The sequence below is a fragment of the Halichoerus grypus genome, chromosome 10, assembly GCF_964656455.1.
Source record: "Halichoerus grypus chromosome 10, mHalGry1.hap1.1, whole genome shotgun sequence".
NCBI lineage: Eukaryota > Metazoa > Chordata > Mammalia > Carnivora > Phocidae > Halichoerus > Halichoerus grypus.
The window spans coordinates 24311840-24329339 of record NC_135721.1 but is presented as its reverse complement, the minus strand read 5'-3'; the positions used below and the strand labels follow the sequence as shown (position 1 = coordinate 24329339).

At 47.3% G+C, this 17500-nt stretch overlaps 1 protein-coding gene across 2 annotated transcripts in view; it reads right to left on the bottom strand.

Annotated features, from left to right (window-relative positions):
* Positions 1-12050: 12050 nt before the first annotated feature.
* LCLAT1 (lysocardiolipin acyltransferase 1) overlaps positions 12051-17500 on the bottom strand; it is a 191984-nt gene continuing 186534 nt past the window's right edge. For both annotated transcript variants that reach the window (XM_036119140.2, XM_036119141.2), the window contains exon 6: positions 12051-15993. In XM_036119140.2, coding sequence (XP_035975033.1) covers positions 15491-15993 — 503 coding nt within the window. In that variant the 3' untranslated portion in view covers positions 12051-15490. The remainder of the gene's footprint in view (positions 15994-17500) is intronic.

The following is a 17500-nucleotide window of genomic DNA, read 5'->3' as shown; positions in this document are numbered from 1 at the left end:
TTCGATGAGTTCAGCTTTTAGATTCTGCATATAAGTGAGATCATACTGTATTTGTCTTTCTCTGTCTGACTCATTTCACTTCGCATAATGGCCTTCAGTTGCATCCATGTTGAAAATGGCAGGATTTCCTTCTTTCTGATGGCTGGGTCAGTTCCACTGTGGATATACCACATGTCCTGTATCCATTCATCCCCTGATGGACACTTGGGTTGCTCTCACCTCTTGGCTATTGTGAATAATGCCGCCGTGAAGAGTAGAAACTATCCATCTACGTGGGAGTGTGGATATCTATTCGAGGTGGTGGTTTTATTTCCTTTGGATATATATCTAAAAGTGAGAATGCAAATTCAAATGGCAATTCTATTTTAAATTTTTTGAAGATTCTCCCCCATACTGTTTTACACGGCGGCTGCACCAACTTACACGCCCAGCAAGGGGTCCCTTTCCTCCACATCCTCACCAATACTTGTCAGCTCTTGTCTTCTTGGTGACAGCCGTTCTGACAGGTGTGAGGTGATATCTCACTGTGGTTTCGATTTGCATTTCCCTGATGAGGAGTGAGATCAAGCATCTTTTCATTACCTGTGGGCCATCTGTGTGTGTTCTGTGGAAAAAATGTCTATTCAGGTCCTCTGCCCATTTTTAGTCAGATTGGTGGGGGGTTTGTTTGGTTTTGCAGTTTGTGTTGTATGAGTTCCTTGTGTATTTTGCTTATTAACCCCTTGTCAGATAGTAGTTTATTTTCTCCCATTCAGGAGGTTGCCTTTTTATTTTGCTGATGTCCTTTTGCAGGAGCCCCTCAGTCTTTTCCAACCCCTTCCTTCTGAGCAAAGGGACCTGACTTTGGGGATGTCCAGTTCTCCGCTGTTCTCTGACTAGGTTTGACCAAACTCCCACTCACTCCTCCCAGCATCTAGAAGTTCTTAGAGAGGCTCATCCAGCCCCATCTCTGTCACAATACAGTGAGCGTTTGAGTGCTGGAGCCGGAAAGTGAGTCGGCCAGGGTTAGGGAGAGGCAACACTGCCGCCTGGAGGGCCGTGCCCCCTGCCGCCCCCTGGGCTTTAGGGCCTGGGCTGCAAGATCCGGGGAACAGCTCCTCGTCAGTCCTCGGGCCCCCTGGCAGGCCATGACCCCGCCTGGGCTGCAGCCTGGCCTCTGCATGGCCTGGTTGCTGCAAGACTGCCTCTTGGCTGACCCTGAACCCCTGCTGCCACATGGGGCTTCCGGAAACATCTCGAGTCAGCCCCAAGCAGGATGGCCTTACTGTTCGAGGAGCAAGAGGGGAGCAGGAAGGAAGCTGAGGAGGATGCTGGAGAGGGGAGGGCATCTGAGCTCCCTGTGAGCGGGGAGAGAAAGTGGTTCCAGTGGGAGCATTTCACAGCCAACCGGAGAGAGGGTGTGGGGTGGGGGGTGAGGGAAGGGGACGCAGCCGCAGAATGGAAGCTTGCAGGCAGCGCACTGTTCACACCCCGCCAGTCCAGATAGGAGGGGGTAAAGCGGGGCCCTGGAGCCAGATCTGCCAAGCCTTCCAGCCTCAGCGATAAGTCAGGGATCTTGGCCAAGTCACTTGGCCCCTCTCAACTCCTTTCCTCCCTGGAAATGGTACCTAGACTGGAAAGTCAGCGCGGCAGTGGTAACCGAGGCTAGAGTAGACCGTTATTGGGTGAGCCGTGCTCCTCCCCTGGTGAAATCCCCTTCCATGCTGACTCGGGGTGGCTCGGTGAGGAGCTCCGTCCAAAGGCGCTGCCACGGGGCGGTGCACATGGAGGTCTGCCGAGCTCTTGCACATCGGAGCTCGTCCCCTTGGAACACTTCTCCGTGGGGCCCAACTGCCAGGCCGGGAGGGAGCTCAGGCAGGCATGCCGAGAGGCCCACGTGCAGGAGAGGCAAGATCCTGACCAACAGCCCCCCTGGGCTCCCAGCCGGCGGCCAGCACCACCTGCCAGCCCTGTGACCGCACCCCACTGAACAGCACGTGAGGCAGAAGAAACGCCTCGGCGGCCTACGGAACCGTGAGAGCCTGTGCATGTTGTAGATACATGTAGGGCTGCGGAGGTTTGTTACCCAGCGCTGGAAACCCAAACACCATCTCGTGGAGTTACAGTGCGGACAGCGAGTATGCAGCAAGCGCTCCATAAATGTCGCTGTTATTGGTCCCGGGGCCTACGCTCATCCTAGCAAGCCATGAAGTGTGAACCCTTGCTGCTGTCCACACGCACACACTAATAAGTAGCGGGCATCATAGTTTGCAGTTTGCAAAGCACTTTCTCAGGCTTGATCCCCATTATGACAACATGAGCCCCAGCGGGATGAAGGGCCATGCCCAGGATGACTCAGCTCCTGAAGGGCTGAGCCGGGACCGAAACGCAAGCTCCACATTCCAAGTACAGCGCCATTTAACACAGGAACTTCCTCGCGGGCGGCAACAACAGGTCCTGGCAAGAGATACAACAGCGCAGAGACTTAGCAGTTCCCTAGAAAAAGTGGACCTGGGGCCACTTCCCACCTGTGTGGTCTTAAGCAAAATACTTAAGGCCAGCCTAGGTCCCACATCTGGGAGATGGAGGTAACCCCATGGTCTGGCTTTGCCCCACCAAGGAACGCCATGAGAATCACAGCAAAGAAAGGGTGAGAAGGGGCAATGGGTTCTCCGCAGTTTCTGTAGAATTCTTTGACAGGTTCCGGTCCCCTCCCATCCCTACAGTGGTCATGCATCTCTCACAGGACAGTTTGGGGTGCACAGTACGCCGTGCCCTCTGAGCGCTTGGAGCCTGGGAACTTCTGACCCCCGCTGGTGGCAGGGGAAGGGTGCTGTTGGCCTCAGTCACTGACAGGGCCTGGTTCTGGCCCTGGGCCCTGACCAGGAGGAGTGGTGAGCAGAGGCTGCCCTTTGTTCTGCCTGATAACACCCCATTTGGACATTTGCAGGCCGCACTCAAGACTACTAACCCTTGACCTTCTTTTCATCCAGTCAAGAAAGATGACGCCCTGGCCCAGCCTCTCCCACCCTTGATATTTTCCTTCCCCGTCTCAGTAGGAAGATTGTGGGGATGTTTCCTAAAAAGTGGATGGGGCGCTCATGGCTTGGTTGAATGGCACTCTCCCACAGTGAAAATCCGATGACATCGCGAGCCTCGGCCTGTGTGCGTCAAGACCAGAAGGGCACGAATGGACAGGCCATGTGGCTATCGGGGGAAAGAGAGGTCTCAGCAGAAGGAACCACGAGAAGGATCCAGGCCTCCTCCAGCTCCGCGCCCCCCCACCCCCGCCCCGGCTTACCATCTCACATGACCAGGGCACAGGCATTGAACCCAGGAACCGAACATGGCTGCGAGGATGTAACGGATTCACAGCACATAGTCAGAATTGGCTGGGATCCGATCCACGATCCCACCTTGTGTTTAGTTGTCTCCAGTTCCCCAACCTGCAGCCGCTTTCAGTCTTGTCTCTCATGACCTTGACACTGGCTGGTTAGTTTGTAAAATGTCTCTCAACCTGAGATGGTCTCCAGTTTGCTCATGATTAGATTAAGGTGGTGCATTTGTGGCAAAAACGATGCGGGGCCCTTCTCAGGGGGTGCATGATGTCGGTGTGTCTTATAGCACCCTAGACCACCTGGCTAAGGCGAGGTTTTCTGGACTTCTCCGCTACAAAGTCAGTATTTTTCCCTCTGTAATTACTGTCTTATGGGGAGAGACTGTGAGGCTCTATGGATTTCCCATTTCTCATCACATATGTTTTACTCAGTGCATTTAGTATCCATCCGTGATCCTCACCCGCAATAGGGGCTGATGGTGATTTGCTCTTCCCATCCTTTCCTCCACATTTACTCACCGGAGTACTACTGTAAGGGAGCGAGGCCCGCTCTCCTATTTATGTGCGTATTCAATTGTTTATTTATACCAGGATGAACTCGGGAGCAAACCTTGACTCTGTGGGTTATCACCCATTTCTATCGGTTTCTCTGTTGCTCCAATCACTCCAGCTTTGACATCTGGGTGCTCCGGGAGGTTGGCTCCTGTGTGCTTTCCCCTGCCATGTGGGAACGTGTGGCAGACCTCCTGGTGTCATTGTTCTGGAGTGGGGCCTGGCTGTCCGATGTTCTTGCTGCTCTCCAGGTGGCCCTACCGTGCAGCCTGGGTTGAGATCTGCTGATGGGGGGGCAAGGCCTCATTCACAGACGAGGAAGCTAAGGCTCAGAGTGGGGAAAGCACTTGCTCAGAGTTAAGCGGTTGAGTCAGGGGGCCCCTGGGACCACAGGCCTGGGTCTGCCCACTCCTCCCTGGCTGCCAAATCACATGCCAGAGCAATCAGACGTTCTGGACAGTGGTGCCTATATCTGGGGACCCCGTCAGTCATTTCAGAGAGTCCATCAGGTCAAGGCGGTGTTGGTTCCTGAATGCCCCGCCCCCTGATCGGGTGCCATCTTGGAACAGCGCTAAGCCACTCTTCACTGTTTTCGCTCCCCCTCTTGCTCACGCAAGTGTACAGTGGGGTTTCCCAGAGACTACATGACAGGTGATATTCAACAGACTGGCTACAGCAGCAGATAGGGAAATTCAGACATGAAAGAGATTCGAACAATAAAACAACACCATGCTTCTCACTGATTTCTGTTTTGGAAAATATAGTTATCTGTCATAAGAAATGCATTATATAGGTTTATTATTTTGATGAATGAATATGTGAACATCTTAAGTATCTGTCACAGTAAATATAGATAGAGCCCATACAAAGTACTTTGGGCTTATCAATTTTTAAGAGTGTAAAGAGGTCTCAAGACCAAAATGGTATTCTAGAGTATTCTAGAAAGGGTTTTCTACTTTTCTAGAATATTCCAATCAAATGGGCTATAACATTAAAAAAAAAAAAAGACCTACCCTCTACCACCGTCAAATTCTCTAGGCACTGGTGGAATGTCAAGGGCTTTCTTGTCGCCTGCCTCACCACATTGTCAGGGACGTAGGCTCCTTCTCTGTGACTTCCACAGAAATAAACATAGAACTTCCCAGAACACACCCAAGCAAAGGGCAGCATGCCTCACGCGTTGTGAAAATAATGGAGATTTCAAAAATAAATGTCAATTTTATGTTTATGAAAAATAGTAGGATAACTAAAATATCTGCTAAGGAGTTAGTCTTTGAAGGGACTGTGATGCAGATGGAATTCTAGAGTTGTAGCTGATCCAGGGAGAATGGAGAAATCCAGCCAGAAGCCCGAGGCCGCCTTTATTGCCCTGTACTCTGGAGGTAGGAGCAGCATGCACCGGGGAGTCTGTGATGTCTTAGCCCCAAGGTTTCAAGAGGCAGCGATCACAATGGAGATGGCATGTGGGTTCTTAGTTCAAAGGATTTTAGGGGGAAGAGGTGTTTGAGCACCAGCTGTGGTCGGTGCAAAGATTAATGAGACCCAGTCTCGGCCTTCAGGTATGTGTGGTGTCCGGGGAGACGGAAGGGGTGAGGCTTTCATCATGTGGTGATGCTGCAGGGCTGCAGAGGCCCTCTGTGAGAGGAGGTGCTCACGTCTCAGCCGGGACTTCCTGCGGGCTGCGGGCCTGGGTGAGCTGGCCTCCTGGTCTGCCTTCTGGGTAACCTGGCTGTGCATGAAAACCACCAGGGAATCCAATGCAGATGCCCGTGCCATGCCCATTCTGGGGAGGACTGGCTGCCTGTAGTTTTTAAAAAGCATCTGGTGCTTTCTATGTGCAGCCAGGCCTGAGGACCATGATTCGGACTTTCCTGGGTCTGCTTATGGCCTCCAGCAAGGACTGGCCGCAACATTCATGGGGCCCAGTGCAAAAGGAAAATGTGAGGCCCCTTGTTCAAGAAACTAGTAAGAGCTTCCAGAGGGTGACAGCAGAGCACTGAACCAAGTGTCGGACCCTCCCAAGCCCAGGATTCCCTGCAAGTGCCCAGGGTGCACGCCTACGAAGCCACACCTGTCTCTGCCTATTACTTCCCTAGCAACCTCCTTAGAGGGACCCATAGCTGACTTGCCATCCTCAGTGACTGTCCCGCGTAGAATCAGGGGCTGGCTCTTCAAGGCAGCTGGCCCTCCAGTCCCATGTATCCTCAGAACAAATGAAATCACCCCCAAAGCCTGAGGCAGGCGGGGAAGCGCTGGGCTCCGTGTCCACCCACTCTCCTTCTCAGAATGATCTCATTCTTCCTCAGAGCCCCGTGCACGGTGGCATCTGGCTGCAGCCCCAAGCATGCCTCTGTCACTGTGCCCTCACACCCTCTGAGCAGCCCGGCCCCTTCCTTGGCTCACTCCCTGGACCCAGAGGGGCCAACCAAGGGAGCCGAGTCTGCTGCTGGAGTCCCTGGCAAGGGCCGGCCACTGATGGCTATTTCCCAGAGTGCAGAGATTAAGAGAAGATGGGCTCTTTTTCTAGCTAGCCCATGGGATGGAAAGTTCCCATTGTGGGCTGTGGCTGTCATTTCACCAGAGTCTCTGGAAACTGAACGGCCAGCTGCTGTGCGAATCACCTGCTGGGGCCTATGCACAGTGGACAGAGCGCTCACAGGGCTGGTGCTTCTGTTTGCCGGCTGTGTTCAGGGAGCCTCCAGTCCCGTGTGTGCCCAAACTTTGGCACCAGGGACAGGGCTATGCCTTGGACAGGATGACTTCTCTTATTTACCCTCTTCATTTCTGTCTGGTTTGCTTCACACCTGGAAGGTGGTGCTTCATAAACAGTGGTTTTGGGGAAAGAAAGAAAGCAAACATGTATGTGGTCAGGAAGGGCAAAGAATAAAGCTTATTTATCTTGGCTCCCTCCCCAGTCCTAAGCCTGGGCTCTACATCCATCCAGTAAGTAGTTAATAAATATTTACTGACTTAAATCACCTCATAAATCATCCCAGATTTCCAGAACATCTAAGACCAAATGCTCATTTTTTGGAGGAGGGCACTGGGGCCTAGAGAGTGGATGCCCTCAGTCTGAGCTCGAAGAAGGTAGATGCACTCATTTCAGTCACCTGGGGGGCTTTGACAGCTCCTAATGCTCAGACTGCACCCCTGACTGATTAAATCCGAGTCTCAGGGGGCGGGGCCTGGGTACAGGTATTAAAGCTCTGCAGGGATCCAGGTAACCTGGTTGGAGAGGCCTGGCCTCAGAGGGAAGCCGAGGCAGAGCCTATGCCTGGGGACCTGGCCAGAGGGAGCACTGTCCGCGTGCCTGCATGCTCCCAGTGAGCAGGGGTGCCTGGGAGGCCACTGCAAGGGGACTTCCAGGGAGAGTGCAGGTGGACATCTTGAGGCAGAAGAGCTGGGTATATCAATGCACACTCATCTTGTACCTACCTGGCATTTTGGCTGGAAGGCCCAGGACAGGCTGAGGGGCAACAGCTTGCCCTGAGACAGGCCCTGAGCCTTAGAGTAGGGGATGTGCTGAGAGCCCACTGCTGCGAAGAAGCTTGTACTAGATGGGGCCCCTGCACGCCACGCCCTGTTTTCTTCTTTAGACTCATGCTGCTTTCTTCAGTCAGTCAAGGAAGCTGAAACATGTATGGATCTCTTGAGGTGGATTATCTGGCAGCAATTTCTTTTAATCGTCTATATTCAAAGTGGACACAATTTAGAGGGACCAGACAGATGCACACTCGTACACCCATCACGAGATACATGACCATCCGCTCAGGGCTCTGCTGATCCATTCATCATTAATTCATTCTGATTATTTTCAGTTCAAATTTAGAATTATGGGGATTTTAGTTAAATTTAAAATTTTTATATCTATGTATTTTTTCTTTGACAATGAAAATTTTGGTTCCAAGCAACATCATCATAATTACGCGTATGATTTATCTTAAAATAAATGCAATAACTTCAGAAAATAGATATCTCATTACTACCAATATGATGACGACAACAATTTGAGGTTTTTTTTGTAATTCTTTTTGTCCTTAAGATATATTCTATTAAGGATATACCCCATAATTACCTGAAGTAATTCCTCTCTGCAAAATTAATCCACAAACTTAATATGTTAAGTTCATTTGCTTCATGTTCCTTTTGATTTTTAGAAATTGCTTTCTTATTTTTTAATTTAATTTTATAATTATGTAAGACATCAACTTGGTTCCCAAGTCAAGCACACAGTATAAAATACAACTCAGTCAAAGAAGTCTAGTGTCTACTGCAGTCCTACCCATCATGTTCCCTCCTTCCTTCTGTACATTGCCATTTTTACTTCCATGATTTATATTTTAAGATTATTTAGTAACTAGTTTGTAACGTAAGCATATGTGTGTGTATCTGTGTGGCCTCACCTTCTTCGATAAAAGGCAGCATGACTATACATATTGATCTCTACCTTTCTTTTTTTCACTTAACAGAATATTCTAGAGAAAAGTCCCCTATCAGTGTCTATAGATGTTCCTCATGCTGCTGGACAGTTCCACAGAACTCAGTCATATAATCACGCTCTACTCGGTCATTCCCAACTATGGGCATCTAGGTCGTTTCTAGTATTTTATTCTCACAAATGGAGCTACCATGAAAGTTTTGTGCATGCATATTACCATTCCTTTTGGCCAGTATTTTTGGGATAGATTTCTCAAAGTGGGATTGTGGGACAAGGGTAAATGCATAATCATTATGTTAGATGTTGGGGAAGTTTCCTCCATAGGTGTAGTTGGAGGAAGATAAGATTAGTTGGACATCTTCTTGAAGATGTTACAAGTTTCTACTTTTAAGAGTTAACATGCTAATATATTTTGGTAAATCATATCCTCAATCAAAATGATTTGATTCTTGTTAAAAAAAAAGAGATGGACAGGTTTGCATTTCAATTTTTTTTTGTTATTTTAAGTTTGTAAATTTTTGCACACAGCTTTAGTTTAGAACAGGATCCTTTCTGAATGACTTCCAAGGAATCACCAGTAAGAATTTACTGTGCAAGAAGAATGGATAAGGTGGTGGGCTAAATGCTGTTTGGGATAAGAGAAATGTGAAGCATCCTTATCTTGGCTTTCCAGAAGTTAATACTCTGGCTGAGGTGATAAGGCTGAAAAATAACTATAACATAAGACAGCCTGTAATGTAGTCAAGTGCGAGTTGCAGAGAAATGACTCCGTGGCCGGAGGACATGTCAAGCTAGATTGATTGGGACAAACTTCAGAGAAAAAGTGGGATTTGACTGGCTGTGGGCTGATGACAGAAGAAGCTCTCACATGGGAGGGCTCTGTGCAAAGCTGGGAGAGGGCAAGGGTTCCCTGAGGTGTGGGCAACCAGCACATTCATATGGAAAGGTTCATGCCTGGGGACTGGCTGGCTGGGTTGGGAGGAATTGGGAGAGGTTGTTTGGCAGTCAGCCAGAAGCTACTGGGGGCTGTGAGGAGCAGGTTCCATGATCAAACTGGGTCGGGTGTTCTGAGGTCGGCGTGTGGAGAACTTGGAGCAGGGAGAGCTGGGAGCCGGTCCCCGGACTTGCCCAATCTAATGCACCAGGAAGGAAGGGCACACACGGAGGCAGGTGAAGGGAGGGATGAGTCACTGCAGGGGCAGGTGCGGTGCCGGGAGACAGAGAGATGGGAGAGCTGCAGTGCTGATACTTCGGCAGATCCCGATGGAAAGAAAAACGTTGTCAACACTGTGTTGCTTGAGTCTGGGTACTCTGTGGAAGCAGTGACTGGAGAATTCAGATGGACCATTGTTGATGAGATGGTCTATGCACCACTATGGAGAACACCTGGGTTCCCAAATACCCCCTGTGTTGATGGAGAAGGCTCCCATGGTGCAGGGCTCGGAACCCTGTCTGGAAACCACGCTGACCTGCTCCATCTGCACTGGGAGGTGTGGGAGGTTTCACCGTTGGGGTGGACGTCCCACCATCCAGCATCATTCCATCCTAACAGTCCTCTTCAAATCTGTCCTTCCTCGACACTGGTCCCGGGGACCAGGGAACAAACTCCATCCCTGCTCCAGGAAGGAGGTGGCAAACAACCAGGGACACAACCCATATAGTATTTCTGGGCAAGTACGTGGTTCAGGAATGAGCACCGAAACCCAGTTTAGGGTTTTTGTTGAGCCACTGGGGCAACGGTCCCCTCCCTTGGCTCCTCCCCACTGCGGTTGCACCTGAGCGGGTACAGGGATGAAGCAACTGCGGGCATCAAGTCACCATGGGGACCCTGTGAACCACGTCAAACAGCCAGGAGAGCGTAGGTTGCCTCTTCATAATTTATTTTAAAAATGTTTCGGCCTGAAGAGCGCATTGCACATGTGTAGATAAGCTTCTGTGCACATCCTAGGGCTTACTAGCTGGCATTTGAAATGCATCAGAAAGCCACACTTCACAGGGAGTTTCTTAAACCCTTTCTACAATTTATCAGTGACGTGAGCAATGTGGAAGACGAGTGGGCATCTACAGAGACTATGCTCTCCTCTCTCCCCTTTGCATAAACAGAGTATAGAAATCGCCCTAATCTGTGTGTTAGTAGTGTTACAAAGACTGGACCAGCCTCCTGGCCCAGTCTTTGAAGCCAGCTCTCATGGCCTGGGCTCCTCGGGCCCTGCGTGCCCCTTTCCCAGAGAATGACATTGTGGGCTCCCCTCAGAGTGAATCCTTCAAGCAAAGTGCTTGTAGAACCTGAAGACAGAGTGGGGGGCATGGCAGAGCATACAAAGATAGGTTCTGCAGGGGAGGAGAAATAATTTTCCCTCTCCCCTTCTGAGTTCTTGGCTGAGACTGGTAATAAAAGATTAACAAGAGGAAGACAATCAGAAATTTATTAACATGTATTCCTCAGGTATACATAGAGATAGCCAAGGAAAAATGAGTAACTCCCAGAGGTGGCTTAGAATTCAGGATTAGAAAACACCTTCCCTGGGAAGGGAGAGGGGAGGGAGGCCTCTTAGGGGAGAGTAAATGACTTTGAGGAAAGATGAACTGGCCCTTAGAAGAACAGATGGGAAGTGTGATGCTTTGTGACAACATTTATCTGGGTGTGGTGTTGATTTTTATCTTCTCTCCTGCGACAGGAATCTATCCTCGCTGGTTGATGAAACTCCCAGGGAAGGAATTTATGGTCATTGAGTCTTTTTTTTTTTAAACATTTTTTTATTTAAATTCAATTAATTAACATATTATTGGTTTCAGAGGTACAGGCCTGTGACTGATTCATCAGTCTTATATAATACCCAGTGCTCATTATATCACATGCCCTCCTTAATGCCCATCACCCAGTTACCCCATTCCCTCAGCAACCCTCAATTTGTTTCCTGTGATTAAGAGTCTCTTATGGTCTGTCTCCCTCTCTGGTTTCATCTTGTTTTTTTCCTCTCTTCCCCGATGATCACCTGCTTTGTTTCTTAAACTCCACATATCAGTGAGATCATATGATAATTGTCCTGATTGACTTATTTCGTTTAGCATAATATGGCCATTGAGTCTTTTTGGAGAACTGGTCTTCAGGCAGATGGGGGCAGTTCAGAGAAAGCCTTTCCCTCCAATTGCTGCTTTTCAAGTGCCTACAGCTCAAAACCAATATACCAACATGGTCTATTTTGGGTGGCACGTGCTTAACTAGTCATATTTTGGGGTGGCATATTCTGCTACCCTTCAGTTCCATGATTTTCATGTGCGTGTGTGTGTGTGTGTATTTGCTAAGCACATTTTCATGCATCTGTCAAGCTTTGCTAGAAGATTTGCTTTCACAGTTACATACTCCCTGACAGTCACGGGGGATGCATAGAGTTCCATTTACCTCTTAAATCTGGTGGTGCTGGTATTTGCCATTACAACCCCACAACTGTGAAATGACCAAATTGCCCTCCGGGCTGAATTGACAGAAATGGAAGAAAACCAAGTTCTCATGACATTCATTGAGGCCTGAATTCAACTGTGGCCCCTAGACTTTTTCAATTATGGAAGCGGTATATTCCCTTTTCGTGTGTGCATTTGTTTTTTTTAAACATCTGTGAAAGAGTCCTAACTGATGAGCTCTTCCTTAATACTACATACAGTAAGGCTGTAACAATGTGGGAAAACACAGGAGCACGCAGTCATTCGGGCAAAACCAGAAACAGGATACACGGGCAAACTCGATCTGATTCATTCCACTTTATTCTGGGATGTAAATTACAGATACCACAACTCGTAAACATACTAGTGGACATTGAAAACTAAGGCCATTCTGTGAGTTATTTTTAAAATTTGTTTTGTACATAATCTTTTAAAAAATAAATTACCAAAACCGAGATTCTCTTCTGAAATAAAAGCTTAAGGTTGGTACAAGACAACTTTTGGGCCATCTCCAATCTGAAGCTCATCGTGTGACAAGCCCGTGTTTGTTTCCTACAGCATAAATAATAGCTCTAAGGCAAAGGCTCTCCTCTCCAGATGTCCCCACAAAGTAGTGTTTACCACAGTGACCAGTGTTTACAAACCATTTTCCTCCCAGTGAATAGCAAAAAGACTTTTACCTAAGAAACACATTGTAAAATTCTTGGAACAAGAAAAAGAAAGGGACCCATAACTAAGGCACTGAAAGCACATTATTTATACAAAGAAATGTAAACAATTTAATACCAACAGGCTCCCTCCATTAGAGTCTCTATTATAAAAGTGCACAGGGGCATCGCGGTTGGGCCCAGAGCCTGCAGGCCAGGTGCAATGGGCATGTCACCCTTTCTGCAGAATTCAGTCTTGGCCTCCAACATACAGCTCCTGACGTGGTGCTGGGAAGTGACTAATGTCAAAGTGATGTGAGTGGAAGCGGGTATTTCTCCCTAATCTGTGTGTTAGTAGTGTTACAAACAAGGAAGGGTTTTAATAGGAGTTTGAAATTATGGCCTCTGCTTAACATTTTCCTCTGGTCTTTTACCACGTTCGTCTGATTTGGGCCTCTCATCAGAGCTTTCTGGTGGAAGAACCTGTGACCTCGTCAGCGCCCTTCCCCGTAGTTTCCTATTTTAAGTATAATGGTTCACATCCCATACAAACCACATTTGCTTTGTTTACAACGTTTCTGAACGGTAAAGACTGAACAGTTGGAGAGATGGTACTGTAAACGTTTTGCAGCCCACTGAGCTAATCTTCAAAGGACCGAAAGAGCGTCCAGTGGGAAGCGTGGGCTAGACTCAGCCGCACACGCAGCTGCTCTGAGTGCAGAGCGATGAGGTGGGAGGGGGTGGAGGGCTCATTCCTGAGGTGGATCACAACATTAAAGTTAATTTCTACTGAACATTTTTTTTTTTACCATTTTTACAAAGCTTAAGTTCCAAATCATTCACTGAATATTTCTTTAAAAATTTTTAAAAGAAAAAGGCAAATACGTAGGAACATAAAGAATTATGACTTTAAAAGAAGCCTTACTGCAAAAACACAAGACCCCAAAAAACAAAACCAGAAAAAAAACAAAAAGCAACTTTTTTCTCTTTGAAGTTATCACTTTTGATTCTGAAAGCAGGTACGATGTCTGTATTCCCCAGTTTGGGTACATATGAATTTTGGGTAGTAAAACAACGTTTGCATTTTATCTTAAACATGTCTTTTGTGATCCAAAGAAAACATTTTTTTAAAAAGGAAAGAAAAGAGCTTTCCTCTTGTACAGGTTTCCTGCCATCCTATGGAGGTTACGCCTCGAACGAGGAGCCGAGAAGCGGCTGGGGGGGCTACAGAGTCAACACGTGTGGGGCAGAAGACGCGGCTTTTCTCTAGTGCCCAGGACAAATGCAGGGCTGGTTGTAAAACTGTGTGTTTCCAAATATAACCAAAAGGCGGTCTGAGAGAGACCTCAATTAGAAACCTCTTTTATTCAGGAAAAAAAAAAAAGGTTAAAAAAGAAAAACACCTTAAAAACCATGGGATTAGCCCACTGGGTCTGGAGCAGATGTGCGTAATAACTCCTGAGGAGCTCCTGGCAGGCGTGGCAACGGCCTGGGGGAGCGGTTAAATACAGGCTGGGGCCTGTCGGCGCGCTCTCGGTCGTGACGTGTCAACGGAGTTCTGCGCGCAACCTGGACCTTCTCTGTAAGTTCGGCTCACCGTGTGCTTACCTCTCCTGGCAACGCACGTTTCAACTGTTGGGTAAAAGTCACCATTGAGCAAAAATGGGCTGTAATGAAGGAGAAGGCATCCATGCCAAAAGGGTACATATAGCAATAGCCTCTGAGGCTGGTTGAAGGCAGGAGTAAAGCAGACAGGTTTGCGAACAGCTCAAGGCTTTTAACTGCCTCGCGTTTCCTGCCGCTCTGACCAGCGTCCCCATCATAGGACAAAAACATTAGTGCACAGCTCCTCCGGCGGGGTGGAAACCATGACCACGCATTTCTTCCGCCTCAGAAGGAGACTGGTGCTGTTAGTTTGCTGGATTTTCCATGGACTCCAAATGCCAGAAATATTTCGGCAAACAAGTGGTCAAAAGTGGATTTAAATTTTAGTACTGAAACAGGAAGGCTGGGACTAAAAAGAGAGAGCGAGAGCCCTCATCATTAAAAAGGGGCTCATTTTCCTGTTATCAAATCTGTCGAGGCTGCGAGGGCCGAGTAATTGAGGCTAGGCCATGACTACCCGGGATGCAAGCGCTGTCGCTGTTGCTTTAACACAGATCTCAGATACCCGTGCACCTACAGAAAATACAATAACCTTCCTTTTGGGGCAGGTTTTAAAGAACTATTTCAAAGGACACCACTTCAAGAATTTCTGACTGCAGTAACAGGACCTTCCACACATTCCTTTAGAAAGGTAAGTGACATGATGTCACGCGGTAAAAGCTACCCCTGCCAACGAGCGGTAAGGAAACCAGCTGGGAGCATGCAAGAGTAAGTAGAAGTGAACTAAACTGTCTGCATTCCTATCTGTACAAATCCAAACTAAGGTTTCCAAGTGGAGAGCCTGTGGTTGCTCCCTGAGAAATGTCCAGGTCTTACTATCCATGGGAAGAAAGGGCACAGGTGGTCTTCTGATGTCTCAGTGAGTGCAAGGCTGAAGGCCAAGGTTTTATGAATAATGAAGGGCTTCCTATCAAAATGGGTCGTTGGTTGAAGGACGAGGGATTTCCGTTTTCTGGCCTTAAGGAAGGATGCACTGGTTTGACTGGCAGAGAAATGAGCCTGGGGAGGGAACTGGGAGGAAGGGCTCTTACCTCCACAGTCAAGTGCCAGCACTTGATCTGAGCCCGTGCTCCCAAGCCCCGGATCTGCCTCTTGTCTGGGGAGTTTGTTAGGAAATAGGATTGGGCCTCTAGGAAAATCTTGTGTCCCTTGTCTGCTAACAGCCTGGTGGTTGCTTAGGAATACTCTGGCCCGAGTTATTTTATAGCGATCGCTCCCTGCTATGCGTATTGAAATTACATTCAGAGATTAAAAAAAAAAATCATGTATGTAGCAATATTTTCCCACAAAACTAAGTGCAAAATATCTTTAACAAATAATGATGGTAGTAGAAATATTTGACATAGTCATGCAAAAATGCATCTCCGTTTACAAAGGCTCGACACATTTCCAAAACATCCCCTTGGTTGTTACACTGTGAACCTTATGATCTCACTCATTTTTCCTTACATTTAAACGTGGCTGTTTGTGCAAAAACCGGTAACATGCAAGTTCAACGATCTCCAGTCCACCAAATATTCTCTCTAACAGCACAAAGATAACCGTGGTGATTATAAAATACCACCGAACAGGACTGCACAGATACAGGAGCAGGCACATTGCAGGGCTGAACAGGGTCCAGTAAAGTATGGAGAGCAATTTGAGCACAAGGACCCTGAGCTCAGACTTGCAAGGTGGAATTACAGTCTCTCCCGTAAACTGAAAGTTCTTCTCCCCTTGATAGAAGGAGCGCAGCCTCTCTTCCTTTTCCTCCCAGCGCCTGTGGCACCAGAGCTGGAGGTCCTCCCTGGACTCAGGGAGGGCGTCTACTGGGTACCGGTGCACGTGGAAGTGGATCTCCTTGGGGAAGTCCCCGAGGAGGAGGTGCCTCTCTGTCTGAGGAATATTGTGCGGGTATGCCACCGTGATGTCGTGGACGGCGTCGAGGTTCTTACCTAGGTTTCAGAAAAGATAAAAATACAGACTAAGGATCAATGGGGGCAATAAGGCTGATTCAAACGACAAGGCAGAACCAAACCCAGGAAAAAAATTCAGGACAGAGTGAACAAGCAAGGGCTATACATACTGGCGTTCCTAGGCATTGGGGTCACTATGTTCCAGTCATTTTTAGTTTTTTATTTGCTTGCTAATTACCACAAAGACCTTTAGAAAGAAATTATCTTCATTCATAGAAATAGTAACCTGCCATTCTAGGACTAAATGGATAAGCACATTAAGTCAGGTTTGAGGTAGAAATAAATTTTAATTTAAATTCAATTTAATTAACATATAGTGTACAATTAGTTTCAGAGGTAGAATTTAAAGATTCATTAGTTACATATAACACCCAGTGCTCGTTCCACCAAGTGCCCTCCTTAATGCCCATTACCCACCTCCCCTCCAGCAACCCTCAGTTTGTTTCCTAGAGTTAAGAGTCTCTTATGGTTTTTATTTTTCCTTCCCTTTCTTAATTCCATGAGTGAAATCGTATGATATTTGTCTTTCTCTGACTTAGTTCACTTAGCATAATACCCTCTAGTTCCATCCATGTTGTTGCAAATGGCAAGATTTCATTCTTTTTGATGGCCGAGTAATATGCCATTGTATATCTATACCACATCTTCTTTATCCATTCATCTGTCAATGGACATCTGGGCTCTTTCCATAGTTTGGCTATTGTGGACATTGCTATAAACATTGGGGTGCAAGTGCCCCTTCGAATCACTGTGTTTGTATCCTTTGGATAAATACCTAGTAGTGCAATAGCTGGGTCATAGGGTAGTTCTATTTTTAACTTTTTGTGGAACCTCCATACTGTTTCCCAGAGTGGCTGCACCAGTTTGCATTCCCACCAATAGCATAAAAGGGTTCCCCTTTCTCTGCATCCTCTCCAACATCTGTTGCTTCCTGAGTTAATTTTAGCCATTCTGACTGGTGTGAGGTGCTATCTCATTGTGGTTTTGATTTGTATTTCCCTGATGCTGAGTGATATAGAACATTTTTTTTTTTTTATGTGTCTGGTGGCCATTTGTATGTCTTCTTTGGAGAAATGTCTGTTCATGTCTTCTGCCTATTTCTTGCTGGATTTTTTTGTTTTTGGGTGTTGAGTTTGATATTTTTTTTTTTTAAAGATTTTTGGATACTAACCCTTTATCTGATAAGACATTTGCAAATATCTTCTCCCATTCTGTTGGTTGTCTTTTAGTTTTGTCGACTGTTTCCTTTGCTGTGCAAAAGCTTTTTATCTTGATGAAGTCCCAATAGTTCATTTTTGCTTTTGTTTCCCTTACCTTTGGAGACGTGTCTACCAAGAAGTTGCTGGGGCCGAGGTCACAGGGGTTGTTGCCTGTGTTTTCCCCTAGGATTTTGATGGATTCCTGTCTCACATTTAGGTCTTTCATCCATTCTGAGTTTATTTTTGTGTATGGTGTAAGAAAGTGGTCCAGTTTCATTCTTCATGTG